This window comes from Poecilia mexicana, unplaced genomic scaffold, assembly GCF_051168715.1.
Source record: "Poecilia mexicana isolate PSO_F unplaced genomic scaffold, ASM5116871v1 scaffold_13, whole genome shotgun sequence".
NCBI classification, from domain to species: domain Eukaryota; kingdom Metazoa; phylum Chordata; class Actinopteri; order Cyprinodontiformes; family Poeciliidae; genus Poecilia; species Poecilia mexicana.
The window spans coordinates 22,912,318-22,930,099 of record NW_028263382.1 but is presented as its reverse complement, the minus strand read 5'-3'; the positions used below and the strand labels follow the sequence as shown (position 1 = coordinate 22,930,099).

Sequence of the window (17,782 nt, the reverse complement as noted above, 5' to 3'; positions counted from 1 at the left end):
GTCTATTTTAGGACATCTACATAAAATTTCTGCTTTATGTAGCTCCAACTTCTGTAACTTCCTACAGAAAATGTAGGAAGTTACAATTACTGTAACTGTACAATTACAGTTACATTTACTGTAACTTCCTACATTAAATGTAAGTTGCTGTCATCACCAAATTAAGTGTTTTTAAACACTTTTAGATCGAGACTGAGACAGATGTTTTATGATGATTTTTAATATAATGAAATATTACAAAAAACATGATCATATCAAATACAATCGTATTTATGCAAAAATGAAACTGAACAAATTCAAACAGAGAGTTGCATTTAGCTTAAATGCACAACAAAGGGAAGATTGTCCTGGACCAATATGGGTTAAAAGGACACTCAGTGAGGAAGAAGACGCACACACACAATGAAAAAAAAAGAAAAATAGGTTACAGTTTACAGTTGCACCCTGGCCCAGGGACATTTTGGGTTTTTGGAGACATTGGAAACTATGTTAAAACTTTATTTATATTAATTGAACTTTCTAAGATGTTTTACTGAGACCAAAAAATATAATAAAACCTAACATGCAATAAGGTATTATGTGCTTTCAGACACCACACAAAAAAATTAAAAACACTTTTACATCGCCAGTTGTCAAAGCAGTTACAAAACATCTTCTTGATGACGACAAATCAACCTATTTAATTTGAAAGGTCCCATGTCAGACGGCTCCCTGTTGAAAAAACTATGCATGGTGACAGGAAAAAAAAAATTACATAGCGGGTGAAGGGCAAAAAACACCTCCAGTCATTTTGTTTACACTGTTTGTGAACAGATACAGAAGTCTCAAGACCATGTAACATTGGGTTTCGACTGATAAAAACAGCTCATAGGTTCTCTCTCAAAGGGACATTTTATTGGTTCTGATTTTAAAATCTCTCTGTCGCAGACTAACTCTTTATCAATTGTAGCATCAGAAACAGAGAACACACCTACAGACCCGTCCTCATAACCCACAAACACGCCTTGCTGCTTGCTAACAGTCAGAGCTGACGGATTCCTATGCAGACGCACGCTTCCTATTCTCTCCCTGTCCGAAAGCCGCACGACTGTAAGGAGGAGCTTCGAGTGCAGGTAGCATGCACAGCTCTGTTCCTGGCTATTCGGGTTGCATACATACACAACATAGCATCCAGTTTTGTCCAAGCAAGCCTTGATGACAGGACCCTCGGCTTTCAAGGAGCACAACCTGACCCGAGATAGATCCAAGAAGTTAATGGAGTTATAATCAATGGACAGCAGTGCATAGTTCCCATCAGACAACATTTGAAAGTCTTGTGGCCGACAGTGAAACCTACGTGGCAGCTGAAAGTGCCGGCATACTGTCTCCTCTGACAGCTTCCAGGTGTATACCGCTCCAGAGGCAGTCAGCACCACCACAAAGTTCGGATGGTCTAGAAGACACTGGAAAGCAACAACATGCTCTGAGTTTTCCGCACAGGAGAATCGCTTGCTGATTAAACCAGACCACAGGCTGGCAGCCAGCAGGTCTCCATTGCAGAGGCCAACAAGAAAGGTCCCCTCAGCTGATACTTGTGCGTCCGACAGGTACTGATGAATGTTGCACACAATAGCTCCGTGTGGCAACTTCCAAACATGAGAGAGGCCGTGCTTAGAAATGCTCACTCCAAATTTACTACTGGGAGTGATCAGCACATCTGCAGCACTGCCACCATTGATACGGGCAATGTTCTCACCTGTTTCTGTCTGCCAGACGTAAATTTCCCCTGCAGAGAGAGAGAGAAGGTGGCTGTTGTTCGGAGAAAGCTGTATTTTTTCCACTGCGCCGGCATGCAGGAAGGTAAATTGTGGAAATCCAACATCTAAACTCCACCTCCAGACGTTCTCTGACCCATCTGTGGTGTAGAAGCATTTTCCTGTTTGCTCCACTACCATGTCTTTAACTTCACTCCTCATTTTTGTTGCTTTACCTGCAGCATTGACCATCTCTGAGTCCCAGACTGTCAGACATCCATCACGACTCACGCAAACAATATCCGAGGCTGTTTTGAGAAGCGAGAGGGGCTGTCTGTTTGTTTCTAAAGAAAGGACACACTCACCGGTGCTGACCCCCCACACCAAGATGATTGTGAAACAGTCCAACAAAGCCAGGAAATGGTGCCCGTCCAGGGAGAGCACAGCTTGAGAAAAGGCTTTCCCTTGCGGAGCCAAGAACTGGTCCCACAACTCCCAGTTAAATGTATTCCACAATGTCACCTGGTGAACTTGACACACCAAAAGACTGCTGGTGGCTTCGGAATAATCTGTGTTGAGAATGCCGGAAGACTTACCCTGATTGAAGTTCTCTTTGAGAAGCTTGGGTGCTTGTTTTTTATCAGCAACATCCCATAAAGCTACACTCCCACTCCTGTCCACACATGCAATTTCTTGCTCCTCTTCACGGAGGATTATCTGCATAATTGCACTGTTGGTTGAGTTTAAACAGGTGCCAAGAAGACGGCTGGTTGTCAGATCAAATATTGACAATGTGCCATCCTCTTGTCCACAGTAAAGGCTGAGACTCCTTAAGGAGGCAGCCAAACAGATCACAGAGCTCTCGCACTGAAAACGAGTAGAGGTATTGTTGGCAATGTCAAACACACTGACATAACTCTCCTTTTTCCACCACATGCATATCATTTCCTGACAGGAGACGAATCCCTCAATTGTACTCAGAGTTTGACTTGACTCAGACTCCGGTTTCAGAGATTCCTTCACCTCTGTAAGACACTCTGGATTTGCCCCGTCCCACAAAAAGAGTTTGCTGCATTGCGTGGAAAGCAATAGGAATTTGCAGTCACTTTTAACTCCCGCAAACTTTAACTCCCGTTGATCCTGGATAAGTGACAGCTTGTAAAAATCACAAATTGAACCCGTCCAAATCCAGGCAGAACCATCATCCATGACCTCTGCCACAACATCACATTCTGTACATGCAATTTCTGCAACTCTGGTTGTTTTGGTTTTAAGATTGGGTCCTACATAGCAAATGGAGAGAACAGAACATGGAGTGGGACAAAGCACCAGTCCTACTCCTTTTCCCTTCTTCTTCCTGTCCTGCCTGATGTCCCTTACGTATCCCTCAAAGGCAGGAAAAACATCCAGGTAAGGGAGGAGATTTGTCTCCATCACTGCAGGCAGCTGCAGGGGTGAGCTATGCAAGAAGCAAGCAGAGGACTTTAATATGCTTGCTATAAACCATCTTTCTCTTAAAAACTTTGTTGAGCTTTCATACACCTTCAACATGGCTACCAGATCACTCAGCATGTCAGCTTGAACCATGGCTTGATGAAACCCTAAAGACATTAGCAACTCAAGCTCCAGTTCTTCCAACCTCCCACTTTGTTGCAAGTGATGCGGCAACTCTAGGATCTTTCTCATGTTTACCCGGCAAACATCTTCAGCAACAGGGAAAATAAATGGCTGACTCACTTGTTCATGTTCTGGATCAGACGCAAGACTTACAACAAATTGTTTTTCATTTCTACCAACCCGTCTCCCACTGAAATAGTCCACCATCTCTGAATGGATCTTCCTCCTCGACCCATGAGTGCCCAGATACCTTTTAGTCACAACAAGCTTGAAATGCCAGCTCACCCAAAAGAAAACTTGCGAATCAGCGACTGGTCGTTTGATTAGAAAGTTTTTCAAATCCATAAGAAGCCTCTCAACGTCAACCTGTGAAATTGGTCCTTCACGTTCAGCTGCGCTGTCATGATCACAGGACAGCAGATCCACAAGCTCCGACTCAGAGAGCCCGGTCCTGGAGAGGGAGACATATGAGGCCAATCGAGCCACCAGGGACGAGCCGTGCTTCTGTTCCAAGCGATCCAAGAGAGCAGAGACAGACGAATGGACGCCATCAGGGAGAGATGATTCGGTCACATTTGAATCTGATAAGAGAAGACAAATTAGCTATAAAATGTTTTAACTGCTGGTACTAATGTAGATGCAAGAACACCCCATGAACAGTCCATGAAGCAACACAAATTGATATTTGTGTACAAAGCCTGAAAGAAATTTCAACTAAATAATTTGCTGAAACCTTTTAATGACAATGATCATTGAGAAGAAAAAGGTGTTTTTAAAGTGCACATGCACAAAACACAGAAAAGCTGATGCGTATTTCGATTTATCAGGTAAACCTTAGAATAATTTCCATAACATGCTTAAAACTTTCAGCTTTTCGGTTTGTGAAATCCTATCAAGAAAAAAAACTACACACTGCATAGAAAACCACATACAACAGGTTGCAAGTAGTTTTTGTTTTAGTCATACCAGAGTGCCACAGTGAAGTGTGTGCATGTAGGAGTCGGACATAGAGAGGCAGAGAGCAGGAGGTCAGCGCCTGGTTCACCAGCGCTTGCTGTCCTGATGTCACCTTCCTTCCCGAACTGTTCAGTAGCGATTCCAAAAGCTTCGCACACTGTTTCCTGTCCGCCGATTGAAGCTGTACAGAAGCACATCCAGTCTGCTCCTCACTGTTGTCGTCGTCTGATGCAGAGGGAGAACGACTGCCTCGCTGGGGATAGTGCAGCTTGATGGCTTGCAGGAGACCTGTTCTGCTGGAGGAGACTGTGACAATGAGTTTGACGGCATCAGGGAGTGGGGAAGGGATGCTGCTGATAATCTGAGCACCAACGTTGTTTTCCAGTTGATCCAAGCCATCGAGGATGAGAATGAGAGGATGTTTTGCGGAAGGAAGTTGGGTTAGAATGGACACAAGATGCTCTTCAAGTTCAGACAGAGAAACATCCACTTTTATGATGCTAGAATCGAGTTCTTGAGAATCTGGTGTTTTACAGAAACCTGGGTCTCTATCACAGATCTGTCTTCCATGATGGCAGTCATTGTGAGGATCCAGAGCAGATACTGAGGTGTAGTTAGTCTCGCAGCTGCACTCCTTTGGGTTCTTGCAGGGCCAGGACTCAGGCTGCAGCTGGCTGAGTGACTGCTCCTCATATCTGTGAGCTATCTGGCGACAGATACTGGAGAGCAGATGCTTAGGAGATGTACTGAATGAAAGGTTGCAAAAACAGCTGATCACCACTGGATCATAGTCTGGTAGCCAAACCTTGATCTGTGGAACAGAAAATTTATTTTTCTTTAAAAAAAACAACAACAATGTTCTCTTGAATTCAGGTCTAGTTTTGTTTTATTATTTATGTTAAAATTTAAGATAAAAAAAAGAAATCTAGACAAGAATTCTTGTGACAAATAAAACCGGGATTCAGTTTGAGATCTGAAAAGCTGTTTATGTTAAGTTGCATCAACATTTTTCTCTTAAAAATTATTAAATAGTTAAACCCAAAAGGGCAAAATATCTACCACTGTGTAAAAATTATAGCAAAAGGAAAAAAAAAATTGTACCACCATATATAAATACATAAAATATAAATTATCTTAAACTTAAACAACTTATTCTTTTCATATGGACTAAATGTGTTTCATAATATTTCGCGAAGCAAATTAAAATATATTTGTCTCCTCTTGGAATCCCGTTTCATTTCACTGTCCACTAACCTGTTCAGCGCAGTGTGCGACTAACACAGTCTTCCCTGTGCACGGTCCTCCACTCACCACTAGTGGGCGCTGTTGATCCATGCCTTTCACATAAGCACTGATCTACAACCAAAAAGAGGAAAAAGCAGACTGAAGGATCAATTGGCATCAGGTTACATATTACATTACAGTATGACAAGAACAACAATAATAATGAAACATGCAGGAAAAACAAAACAAAACAAAACAAAAAAATCTCACCTTTTCCTCTTCTGGCCGAATAATTTTGTAAAACCGAGCCAGGGTGCAGCACAGCTGCTCCTGCTCGGCCCGCTCTCTGGATGGGGCATCAATAACATGAGCTTGCCCTCTGACCCGAGGAATGTTCAGGCTGTCAGTCAAGGCCATGAGGTCTGAGAAAACCTGGTGGCACAGAGAGTCTGCGTAGGCTCGCCTCCTGGCCGTGGTGTAGCCATGGCGGCGGTCACACTCGGTGGTGGTGGTGTAGAGGATAAGTTGGCGGGAAGTGAGCAAAGCAGGGAGGAAGCTGTCACACAGCTGTGATAATAACTCAGATGGAGTGGGCACCGTCTTCAAACCGGTCTGCTCACACGGGTCGGCCTGCAAGTTTAAGATGAACATGAGGGAAAATCGACTCCTGTCGCATTTGTACATTGGTCAACATTTAAAATTTCACTTACGTTTTGATTTAACTTTGAACTGTAATGTTTTGATACCTCCGCTAAAATCGGTTCTTTCTGAAATGTCTCCTTTTCGATAAACTCTTACCTTCAACGCTGGTTGCAGCTCTGAGTTTCTCTGTTGTCTTCCTCTTTCTCCATCTGCATTGACGACCTTGTGGACGTAGATCATACATCTGTTGATAATGTCCAGAACAGGGCAGTTTTCCAGAGCAAATCGAAGATCTGAATCAAGAGCTACAGACAAAAATAAAACCCCAGAATCAGGTATATTCAGGTATATTCACGATAGCATTCTCTTAAAATAAATTAAAATTCTGGAAAGCACAATTGGTTAAATTTAATACCTGCAAAATAAAAAAGCAGCTTCAGCTTTAGCACAAAATGCTGATTTCACAGTGACTAAAGAACAAAAATGCTATGAATTGGTCCTTTTTAAAAAGAAGTGTGAGTAACTCAAAGACTCAAATACTGACAGATGAAATGTTAAAGCCACTTTACTCATCAAATATAAAATCTGTACTTTATATAAATGACATGGAAAAATCAGTGTGTGATTAGAAATTTAATATTTTTTTTATTGTCCCTTTTTACACCCTGAAGACACTTCAGTGGGAAAATCACCAGTCCCAGAATATTCTTCGTCTTGGATGCCCCACAAAGTTTTAGGTAAGTTCAGGGATCCCAGAGGATGCCATGATTGCAGACTCTCTTCACACATTTCACAAATCTTTCACAATAAAAGAGTTTTTTTTTTCTTGTTTTTACCTGACCTGTAGAAGACTTGGGCTCTCTCTGCACTCATACGTCTGCTCTGGACACACAGACTCACAGCTGTCTGCAACACCTTCCTCAAATCTTCATCGCACAACATGTTATTCTCCGTTTCTCCTGTCTCTTCTCTCTGCTGAGCAAAAACACTTTGATATTTTTTTTTATTTTATAAATTATGACTGTCTTCTATACCAGCACTATATTGTATCTTACGTTTTACACATACACTAAAATATTTTGTTAACACGTTATGATTCATTTTCACACATGTTAACTGATTGATATCTATCATGTAATTAAAGTTAGCCACACAACAAATGAAATAGGTTGACGTAATCACCAGAAGACTGCAGACGGATTTCACGGCAGGTGTCAGGCGGTAGGAAGGAGGAACGGCGTTCTCATCTCTCTGGTACGCCCTCTCCAGCTGTCGGGTGCCCACGCCCACCTGCTGGCTCTCCTGCAGCAGCAGCTGGAACTCCGACACCTCCACCTGGGTGGGCAGACGGGCTGGTCCATACTGGTGTCCAACTAGAGCCTGTAGCACCAACATGTGGACACAAAGCGATAGCAGTCAGAGGAGTGAAAACTCTTTTACTGTGAATCTACGATTAGGATGGGCTTTTTTTTCTTTTCCTTTTTAGCTTTGTAAAATCATTTATAGCAAAGTTTTCTGTCTCAACTTTTTGAATAGCCATTTTCCTCTTATTTAATCAAGCACTTACTCTGAATGGAGTTATATTTGTTTATTTTTCCTTTTAAAGGGAAATAGTTTAGCTGATTTCTCGTACAGGGGCAGTATTATGCATTTTCCAGTCACATAGTGCCATTTTATAACCCAATTGGTACTCCGGTTTCCTCCCACAGTCCAAAAACATGACTGTCAGGTTAATTGGCCTCTCCAAATTGCCCCTAGGTGTAACTGTGTGTGTGGTTGTTTGTCCTGTGTGTCTCTGTGTTGCCCTGCGACAGACTGGCGACTTGTCCAGGGTGTACCCCGCTTCCCGCCCGGAACTTTAGCTGGAGATGGGCACCAGCAACCATGGGCGTAGGTTTGGGTAGGGACGGTAGGGACATGTCCCGACCAATATTCACGGGATATGAAAAAGTCCCGACCAATTTTTGCCATATTGGCTCAAAGAACGTGGATCTACGATCTTTGATTAGCAGCAACAGGCGGTGCGCGGAACGGAAGCTTCTTAGTTTGACATTTATTATGAGCCTCCGAGACCGTGTGGAACGGTGCTGTGGGGGGCTGGGGGGAGGGGGAGTCAGTTGAATCGTCGGACGTTCTTTGATTAGCTGCAAAAGGCGGCGGCTAGCTGGGCACACGCGTCTCCTTCTGAGTCTCGAGACCATGTCGCCACCAAAAAAGAAAAGGACAGACATTAGAAGTTATTTCGCTACGTCGGCTGTAAGTACAGTGTGTGGACCCATAAGTTAGATATCTATCACGCAACGCATTTGTTGTAAAGTCCGGTGTTTAGTAAGGTCAGCACTGAATGTGAGGTAGAATAGGTCTGTAATAGTTTTTCTTTTTTATTTTATTATTGATTTCTTCTTATCTGCAATTGTGTTTGCTGTATCCAGAGGATATTTCTTTTGATCTTACTTGTAACGTTTGCTGAATTTTGTAAAGGAAAAAGTAAAGTGTTCTTGAACTGATCTGCTGAGTATGACTGTATCTGGTTGTATACACAAGATGTATGATATGGTTATGGTTGGGGGGAGGGGGTTATTAAGCCAATGTGGTTTCCCCCCCTTCTCAAAAATGTTCGGTGTTCTTGGGCATTTCACTGTGCTGCCGGGGGGGAGGGGGGGGGGTCCAGGTCCCCACCAAGGTCCCCACCAAAACTTAGACCGAACCTACGCCCTTGCCAGCAACCTTCCTGACCCCACTAAGGGACAAGGGTGTAAAGAAAATGGATGGATGGATGGATGGATGGATGGATGGATGGATGGAAGTAGCCTAGTGGTAAACTGAGGTTACTGCAATGACTGTATGTAAAGGTTAATAGAAATCTCACATAGATCAAATAGGCTATTGCATAGCATTGGTGATAGCTATGGATTTCATATTTTTGTTTCTGAAAGAAATACACTGGTATTTTCCTTTACTTTAATATTTAAATAATATAAAGGTAACTATTGAGTAATTAGCTTACTTGGTAATTAAAACGGTATTGTTGTAAATCAACTAAGAGCATTATTTTATGTAAATAATGCAATTGAAAGAAGTGTTAGTGTGACGTAAGCTGCACTGTATTTTATTTGGCTTTGCCATTTGATTGGCCACTGAGACAGTCCGTCCAGTGCGTGACTTATGATTGGTTGAGAGAAAAAGAGGCGGGAGGAGAAGAACAGGAGAACCATAATGGTGGAGTACGGAAGGTGAGACAAGCGGACAGGAAGTGGGAAAATTCAGACTCGAGGGAGAGAAAACCGGGAAAAGCACAGGAGAGGACGAAATTCGGGAGAAATTGGAGGAGCTTGGTCGACGCAAGAGAGACGGGATGAGAGGAGACAGACGCAAGTACTCGGGACGAGAATTTGAACTGAGCTAAGTTAGCTAGCCGCTTCAGCTCCACGTGTTCTGCTGCGTTCAATGGACGTCGGGAGGAGAGGACGCGTGAATTGCAACGCTCTCAATGTTTTCCTCTGGGATTTCAACTCATTTTTTCTCTACCAGGCCTGCAACGTTTTCTCCACTCTCTGGGAGGCCGTGAGTAAAACCGACTGGACTGGACAGGACTGTATTGATGTATGTGGACATTTATTATGCCCTGATTGAAGGGAAAAGGTGGCCATTCATATTTTATTTGTTCTGCCTTATGTGAAGAGGTACATGTTCTTTAAATCTTGAGTTTTCCGGCTTTAAAGTCTATCGTAGTGACTAAATAGTTAGATTTTATGTCATTTTAGTTTAATAAAGTTAGGCTGAACCATTTTGCCTAAAATTCTAATGTTTCTCTGGGTCATATTTGTCATAAAGTAGATGAGTGGTGCCGCACACCGATTGGGGTACCGGATGGATATCCAACCCAAGCACCCTCCATTTTAGTTTTCCTGCATAGAGTGGTTAAAAGTGCTACAGCAATCAAGCAGCTATATTACTTTTAGACGTTATACGCATGCTGTTTGTATCAAACATGACAAAAGAAATTTGACTTAATGTTATGCCTTGAAATTGGCCTCCATCTCTTTCTGACATCACTGGTGCTCCTTCATGATGCCGTTTACAACTGTTCTTAGGTGCGCTGGACTGAGAATATTTTGTACGATGAGCTCAGCAGGTGTGCAGTTTCATCAAGTGTTTGCTAATTGCTGCTGCTGCTAGTCGAGAGGAGCTAAGTGGGGGAAGGGTGCTCTGTGAGGCAGAAGCTCAGCTTGGAGGCTGCAGCTCCAAGGAGGAACTTCAAGGAAACAGGCCAAGCTTTGTGAGAGCAAGCGTTTAGGCACCCACGAATGACTGCTATGGGAAATGAAAAGATTTCTCAAACATGCATGAAAGAATCAAAGTAACGCTCCAAGTATGAACTGGCACACATTGAGATAAAATCATGACTAAAGCATTGATCCTTGTTCTGATGAAACGCCAGCTTTTAGCTAAAGTAATGAAGCTTGTGTACCTAATTACAGTAGTCCTTTAGCTTAGAGCTCCTAATGCTTGTGGGAGCGAGCTTTGATCTCCATATTCAGCGTGCATTTAGTTTCTCTTCAGTGCAGTTTCACTTACCAGCAGAAATGGTCCAGCTGAGTTTTTTCTGCACTCTTCAATTAGCTGCTGCCTGGTGTTTGTATCTGGCCAACAACTAGGATCGCTGGACTCAAATGGGTCGATCAGCTGCAGAAGCAAACACACACATACGGTAAAACGACATAAGAGACATAACTGGAAGTCGATGCAGAAAACTTCATCAGAAGCACCAACTGCAAACAACCAAGAAACGGCTGAATGATATATGATGTTTGTGTTTCCACCTAATTACACAAGCTGCTGAATAGAACGCTTTTCACAATGGGCTGATCGACTTGTCTGGGGGGTGACTTACACGCGTTTGAGAGCACAAAGCACGCAGTGCAGCCATGTTGCAGCTGCTTACCGTCTTTGTTGTCATTAGTGATTAAGCGAAGTTAAGCAGAATTGATTGTACCTTCACAGGAGTGACTTCAGGCAGGGAATAAAAATAAATAGATACAGTCATGAAGCTGGTAATAATAACCTGCAGCTCTTTTATTTATCCCACTGTTTGGGCCCAGTTACTACATAAAATTTGCACCTCAATTTTCATGCTTTTTAGTTGACTGACGGAAACTTAATTAATGGCAACATCTTGAATTTGACCCCAAATATTAAAGGCATAGATGCACATTTCTGCAAAATAAGAATAGGAACAAACAGCAAATCCAGACATAAAGTATTACATTTCTTCTATCTAAAAAAAAATAATTACAAAATAACTGATGTGCAGTAAAGTTTGTGTTCTTAGTCAAAAAGTAATGTTCTTAAAGTCAAAACGTCTTAGCTGTTGTGTTTTCAGCATAGTGAGCGTGATTCAGAGCTGGATACTCACCCTGACATCTAGTGCCAATAAGCTCCTACAGCGCTCTCTAAACCTGGGAAACACTTTCTCTTTGAGAGCCCTCCGCTCGATTACGCTGTCTGACATGCAACATAAACACAAACAGGAATCACTTGTGACCAAGTAAAAATAAAGCCACTAATTGACAAAATGCTCAGATTAGAGTAGATTTATAAATATATATAAACAGTACCTTCTGGATTGGAGCACAAATAGATTTTGACACAAGATGAGTCACAGCAGGAATATGAAGAGTGCCTGCCTTTTCCTTTGGAGGGCATGCCTGGTCTATGACCTTCAAATGGAATAAAAATAGGGAGTAAAACTTGTTCTTAGAATATAATAAGCGACCTAACAAGTTGATGCCTCTCCTCTGAGCTGGCGGTCCTCTGTTGCCTCCAGTGAGGAAACTCTGGCCTTTGATTTTGCTTGCAGACTGTGGCATCCTGACCACGCCCACTTCTGGTGACTGGAGTATGGCAGACACACATATTACGCACCATGTCTTGTGCATACACCATCATCCATTTATGCACTTGTGCTAAGCTACGTTGACTTTTGACTTTTGCGGTACCTTGCAAAAGTATTCACACCTATTTTGTCAGGTTATAATCACAAGCATCCACACCTGAGAGGAAGCGGTTAGATAAGCTCATAAAGGGAGGTCAGCTCCATCCCAGGATGCCTCTTTGACCCAGTGCAGATGGTGGGAGACAGGACTCTGACGAAATGAACATCAATGTTGTGCAATGCATCCTAGATTCACAAAGGAGCATTACCACAGATCCTTCCTCCCAGCAGCTGTATGAATTCCTGACAAGCTAAATAAGTGCCAACATCCCTGCTGTCTTTTGCAGTTTTTTCATTTCTACTCTTACAGTTCTTTGTATTGGAGTATGCCATTATTAATAGCTTCACTTTTCTTGTGCGATAATTTTGCCTGTGCAATCTCTTTTCTTACTTTCAGTTTTTACATTTGTACCCAAGTGTGAATCTGCACGATTCATATTACCTCTCACTTTGCTGCTGGAACACCCAAATTCCCCCACTGCAGGACAGAGAAGAGCAAGTCTGTTCTGTCCTACGAAGACGTTTGTGTGAGAAGTGTGGATGAGAATCCATCCAACTCCAGTCAGTGCACCTTTTGTTGCAGTTAGCTCCAAATGTTTTGGATGATTTCTCTGCCAGGATCACCTTTGTACATTAGTAATAATAAATAACCTTATTTGTATAGCACATTTCAGCAACAAGGCAGTTCAAAGTGCTTTAGAGACTGACATTGTTGTCCATTCATCTTGCAAGACAGTTCAAACTGTCTCAGACTGGGTAGAGACACAGATTCCTACTGTGATTTAGATTCAGACTTTGACTGGGCCATTTGAACATGAGAATATGCTCTGTTCTGAGCCACTCCCACTAAATTATGTTTATGTTTTGAGCCTTTGTCCTACTGGAATAAGAACATCTGTCCCAGATTCAAGTTTTTTGTAGCAAGAGGTACTCATGCAGGGATGACATGCATTTAGCTCCACCTTTCTTCCAATCCACTCCACCCAGCTCCCCATCTGTAGAAAAGCATCTATCCAGTACGATGCTGCAACTACCATATTTCAATGTGCATAACTAGTGTATTTACTGAATGCGTTGACGTACAAAACAACATTTTTCAATTTTAATTACAAAAAATATTGAAAACTATGCAGAATTTTCTTTATGCTTGCATTGTGGAAATTGTTTTGGTAATAAAATAAGCAGCAAATCATTTAAAAGTTTGAGTGTTTTGAATATTTTTTGACATATTCAAACATTGAACCCATCCATGCAATTATTCAAACAAGACAAAAGTGTTTTAAACATTTTTTATTAATTAACTTTTGTACACAATAAATACAAACTCTATTTTTGTACAGCCAATATTAATACGCTGAAAGACATTTGCCCCTGTTCTCATTACTGTCACATCGGCAACAGTCTATGAAGGGAGAAGGCCAGTTTGTTTCACCGCATCTCTGATACTAGCGGGCTGCGCTGCTCTGAATCAGATATATAGAATCGTATAAAAACATAAAAAAAAAAAACAAAGTAACAAATATCTCAACCCTCGAGCAGATAAAAGAGACTGGCAAAAGAAGGAGAGCTAGGCATGTTCAAGGTGGCGACAGGCAAATGAAGTCAAACGCTGCACTTGGGCCACCACTCTAAATCTGACGGTTTCAATAACAGCTCTGAAAACCATTGTAGGGATATTTCAGAGAGAACAAGCGGAGCTGGCTGCTATGCTAATGTTTTGGTACATCCCTCACATCACCTTCATCTGCTTTATAAAAAGGAAACCAGTTAAGTTGAACCCAGATCTTACAGGAAGAGGCTCGTCTTCCCACTAGAGCTTCGGTTAACATGAAAATGTACTCACCTTTGGAAGATTACTGATAAATTTCACTAAGAGAAATCAATACACATATATTGCCAATTTCTTCTGTTTCTGGAACCACATAGGACAAAAAAAAAAGTTTTGTGCTGCGATTCTGCTGCAAAGAGGTGTTGGATTGTGGAGCTTTACAGTTCAATAAACCCATTAAACCAAATTGGGCATTTATCCTCAGTCAGTGTGTTTCAAAGAGGGACTTTTAAAGCTGTTAACAGTCAGATGTTTCCTGCTTCGGGTCAGTTTGCCTCATAGGATCCCCATTTTGCACCACTGCATATCAGTTCTTGACAGTAAATGTAATTTGATGACTTAATGAGTTATAAAAAAAATTATATACTAATTCCATGTATGATGTAAGGGTTTTGTATATTTTTATGTGTATATATTTCACACTATATCCTATTTCTGCTAATTGTGATTCAGACTTATAAAAAATTATATTAAATCACTGCTTGGGTACAAAATCATGCAAAACAATGAACACTGCAAACATATTTAAGGCATAAAGGGAAAAATGACCAGCTCCCATTATCACAAGAGTCCAAAAAAAAGAAAAATACCAATCATTAAAATTTCTTTCATAATTCAAGAAAAACACCAAATGACATTACAAAAAGTCACCTCTTTTGAAGAGTGCATCATTGTTTTAAGCATCAGTCACCCTTAATTAAAGAGCATCTGGGGTGTCAGTATGAAAAGATGAAACTCATACCCATGTCTGCATGTTGCTACAATTGCCTATAAGAGTCGTCTCTAACCATGCTGATGCTAGAAGAGGGTACTGCTACTTTCCAGGGAAGGTACAAATAAACAAATAAATAAAAGTGCTACTACGCCCTTTAGGGAAGGACTTTTAAAGGCTTGAATAGTACATGACGAGGGGTATTTATTTACTTTGAGTACACCACAAATTGGTACTCGGCTCCATTTGCGTTATTTTTAGTCCTCCTTGTGACCAAAATCATGTCAAGTAAACATGGATGAATGTTGAAGCTGAACAGATGAAGAAAATCAATGCAAATTGAGTTATGATCTCTAATGAGGGAAAACTTCAGTCTTTGTTTCTGGCCCTAAACAGTTTTTAAAGTTTCAAACAAATGTTTTTGTTGTTTTGTTTTGCTAGCACATAGTGAATACCAACAGATTTGGTGCGTTTCAAAGCACCAGCAGCTTTCCTCGATCAGTCATTTGAAAGGAAAACCACACAGCGCACAGAATGAGAGCAGATATAACAACTCGTGTGTGTAATATATTGTAACTGTATGTATGTATATTATAGCCACTGATTCACACCGACTGCCCATTGACGGAACGCTGAGAGGAGAGACGTGAAGTGGAGACGGGAGGAGAGGCGAGCACAAGAAAAGAGAGGATCCAGCCTCCCTCGGCTCTTGCTTCTCCTCCTCCTCTCTCTCCTTCCGTCTCTCCTTCCTGCTGTTATTTACAACACCCTTTTCAGTACATGATGAAGGTAAAACTTCCACTACATATCAGACAGGGTATTCCCTTCAGCTCAGTTAGTCTATATGAAACCATGTGCATAAACATTCCTATGACAACAGTAATGTACTGTACTAATACACATTAAATACGTATAATGATAATGACTATATATAGCGAGAGAGAGAGGCTGGAAGTAAACCCACACCGTCTAGGTTTTCTGTCCACGTCCCTCATCCCTGCTCTGCACTCTGAAACACCCCGACAAAAAGTTTACTTCTTTCTTTGTCTCCCCCCCCCACCATGTCTCCTCTTTTTTTTTTTTTTAAACAGCCTCAAAACTTGCAAAACATCAGACGTAGTCCCTGAGAAAAGGTGGGAAAACATGTATTGTGTTCATTTTCAGCCTTTAAGGATGAATTCAAATGGGTGGACTTAACATACAACTACTAATTTCAAAAGCAAGACTTGGCTGCACACAAGTTGGTGTGACCCTCACAGGGTCAGAAGTATCACAAACCGGTTCGCCAACGGGACAAACTGTTGGCTAGCATTGATTCCCCTTCGGAACGTCCTGACCTCGACCCGTCTGAAACCGTACGGGGCCATGCTTCAAAGCTGGATCCGAACCTGGAAGCCAACCAGTTTAAAGACCCTCTACGTTTCCTGCCAAGAGGAGTCATTCCAATATCAAACCACAATTAGATCAGAAGTTTGTTGATGGTCATTAAAAGAACACAGTCAAAGTCTCCAACGGGATATTCAGCCAAATATTTCAAGGGATAAATGTATATGTGCACTATTGCACACAAGACAGAATAATTGTGTTTTTTGAGGCATGTTGCCTTTTTTTTATTGTTTAACCATTTTATGAGAAGACAATTACTTATTCCAATTAACCCAAACTTCTGCACCAACTTCCTGTTTGGGGAAAAAAAGAAAAATTGTTACACTGAGAGAGAGTCGCTTAAACTCATTGTTAATAAATACCAAAAACTAGCATGATGTCACGGTAAATGTCCGTTAACCTTTTGCTGTAACTGTCTGTTCTCAGACTGTTTGGTGACCTAAAGCTCGTTCACATGACTGAGTTGATCTCAGTTTGTAGTTTTCCTGTTTTTCCACAGACGTCAATCAAAGATGTCAGTCGGTTTCAATTAAAAATATGACAGATTTAAATGAAATGCTGCCAGTAAAGCAACAACATTTGGAACAGCTGCTCCAATCCCATGTGCTTCATGGTGGCTTTTAACCTATTTGAACTTTTGCTCCTAATTTTACCAATGGTTGTAGTTTTTTGGTGGGCTTTAAATATACCTGAAAACAAATTTTAATAGTGCGACAAATATCTCAAGCTGTATGTTTTGCTTGACTTTTAAAATTTTTGGGCTCTGAGATGTCCTGAAGGGGTTTAGAAAGTGCAGAGGAGAAGAACTGCCTTACATAACTCGCGAGCTTCAAAAGATCCCATCAATAAGTGTTCCCCATCTCTCCTTCCTCTCTTCAGCCCGCTCTAACTAGCTGTGTGAGGCGACGTTTTAAGGCCAGACTGGAAGGACGGGGGGGCAAAGGAACACAATGCTGCACTTTATTAGAGGGCTAAAATGGAGCTGATTTAACTGGACACGCCAAGCATTACCCTGCCTCCCTGCTCCTTCTCTTCCTCGGCTTGGGGATGAGAGAAGATGCAGAGCGTCCGGCAGTGTCGGTGTGGTTCGATCGAATTAACTTCTCATCCCTTCATTTGCGCTCGCATCAGTCCAGAGCGAGTTCACGCTCACTGCATCAAGGTCTGCTTCCGTCTTTTGTGCAACGTCATCAGTCTGCCAAGCTCGTCCGTCACACCAGCGTGATCTCCACTTCCTCCGTCTTGTCGCTTTTCTCATGCGGTCGCCTAGCTGGTTGCTGTTTGGGTGGAGGCGGAGCTGCTCGCACCTGCAGCACAACAAAACAGATTCAAGTTGGAAGAAACGCCGAGGCAATCACACAGCTGGCTAACTTTCCCAAAAACAAATATATATCCGATTTATCTTCTTTACTTCCTTTAAGTTTTACTTTATTGATGAAAAATCAAATCATTTAAGCTGTGTGAAAGAGAAACCTCTAATTTTTCTTTCACAACAAATGTTAGGCATACAAATTTAACATTTGCTTCATATTAACACTATAACAAATTATGGTGTCGCATTATGCAAAAGATTTGCTGGGCTGGTGTACATAATCCACCTGCCCAAAGAGCAGATCATTTTTTTTAAAAAACTAGATACTGTTTATTTGGTTGTGAAAAAACGTGAACATGTGAATGACGTCCTGGAT

General features: G+C 41.7%; 2 protein-coding genes across 6 annotated transcripts in view; both read right to left on the bottom strand.

Moving 5' to 3' along the window:
• Nucleotides 1–204: 204 nt before the first annotated feature.
• Nucleotides 205–12,013, bottom strand: LOC106922765 (NACHT and WD repeat domain-containing protein 2). 3 transcript variants are annotated; one of them, XM_088011895.1, is made up of 10 exons: nt 11,792–12,013; nt 11,590–11,678; nt 10,752–10,859; nt 7,356–7,553; nt 7,010–7,148; nt 6,330–6,478; nt 5,802–6,161; nt 5,562–5,663; nt 4,317–5,118; nt 205–3,931 (listed from the first exon to the last, which is right to left on the bottom strand). In XM_088011895.1, exons 1-10 carry the CDS (start codon nt 11,877–11,879, stop codon nt 825–827), a joined length of 5,142 nt encoding a protein of 1,713 aa, XP_087868021.1. In that variant the 5' UTR covers nt 11,880–12,013; the 3' UTR covers nt 205–824. The 3 variants fall into 3 exon arrangements, with proteins under 3 accessions (XP_087868021.1, XP_014850948.2, XP_087868022.1); XM_014995462.2 differs by having other exon boundaries at nt 7,010–7,145; XM_088011896.1 differs by lacking the exons at nt 7,356–7,553; nt 10,752–10,859; nt 11,590–11,678; nt 11,792–12,013 and having other exon boundaries at nt 7,015–7,104.
• A 1,430-nt stretch (nt 12,014–13,443) lies between these two features.
• fchsd2 (FCH and double SH3 domains 2) overlaps nt 13,444–17,782 on the bottom strand; it is a 71,138-nt gene continuing 66,799 nt past the window's right edge. For all 3 annotated transcript variants that reach the window (XM_014995449.2, XM_014995452.2, XM_014995453.2), the window contains one exon: nt 13,444–17,401. In XM_014995449.2, coding sequence (XP_014850935.2) covers nt 17,306–17,401 — 96 coding nt within the window. In that variant the 3' untranslated portion in view covers nt 13,444–17,305. The remainder of the gene's footprint in view (nt 17,402–17,782) is intronic.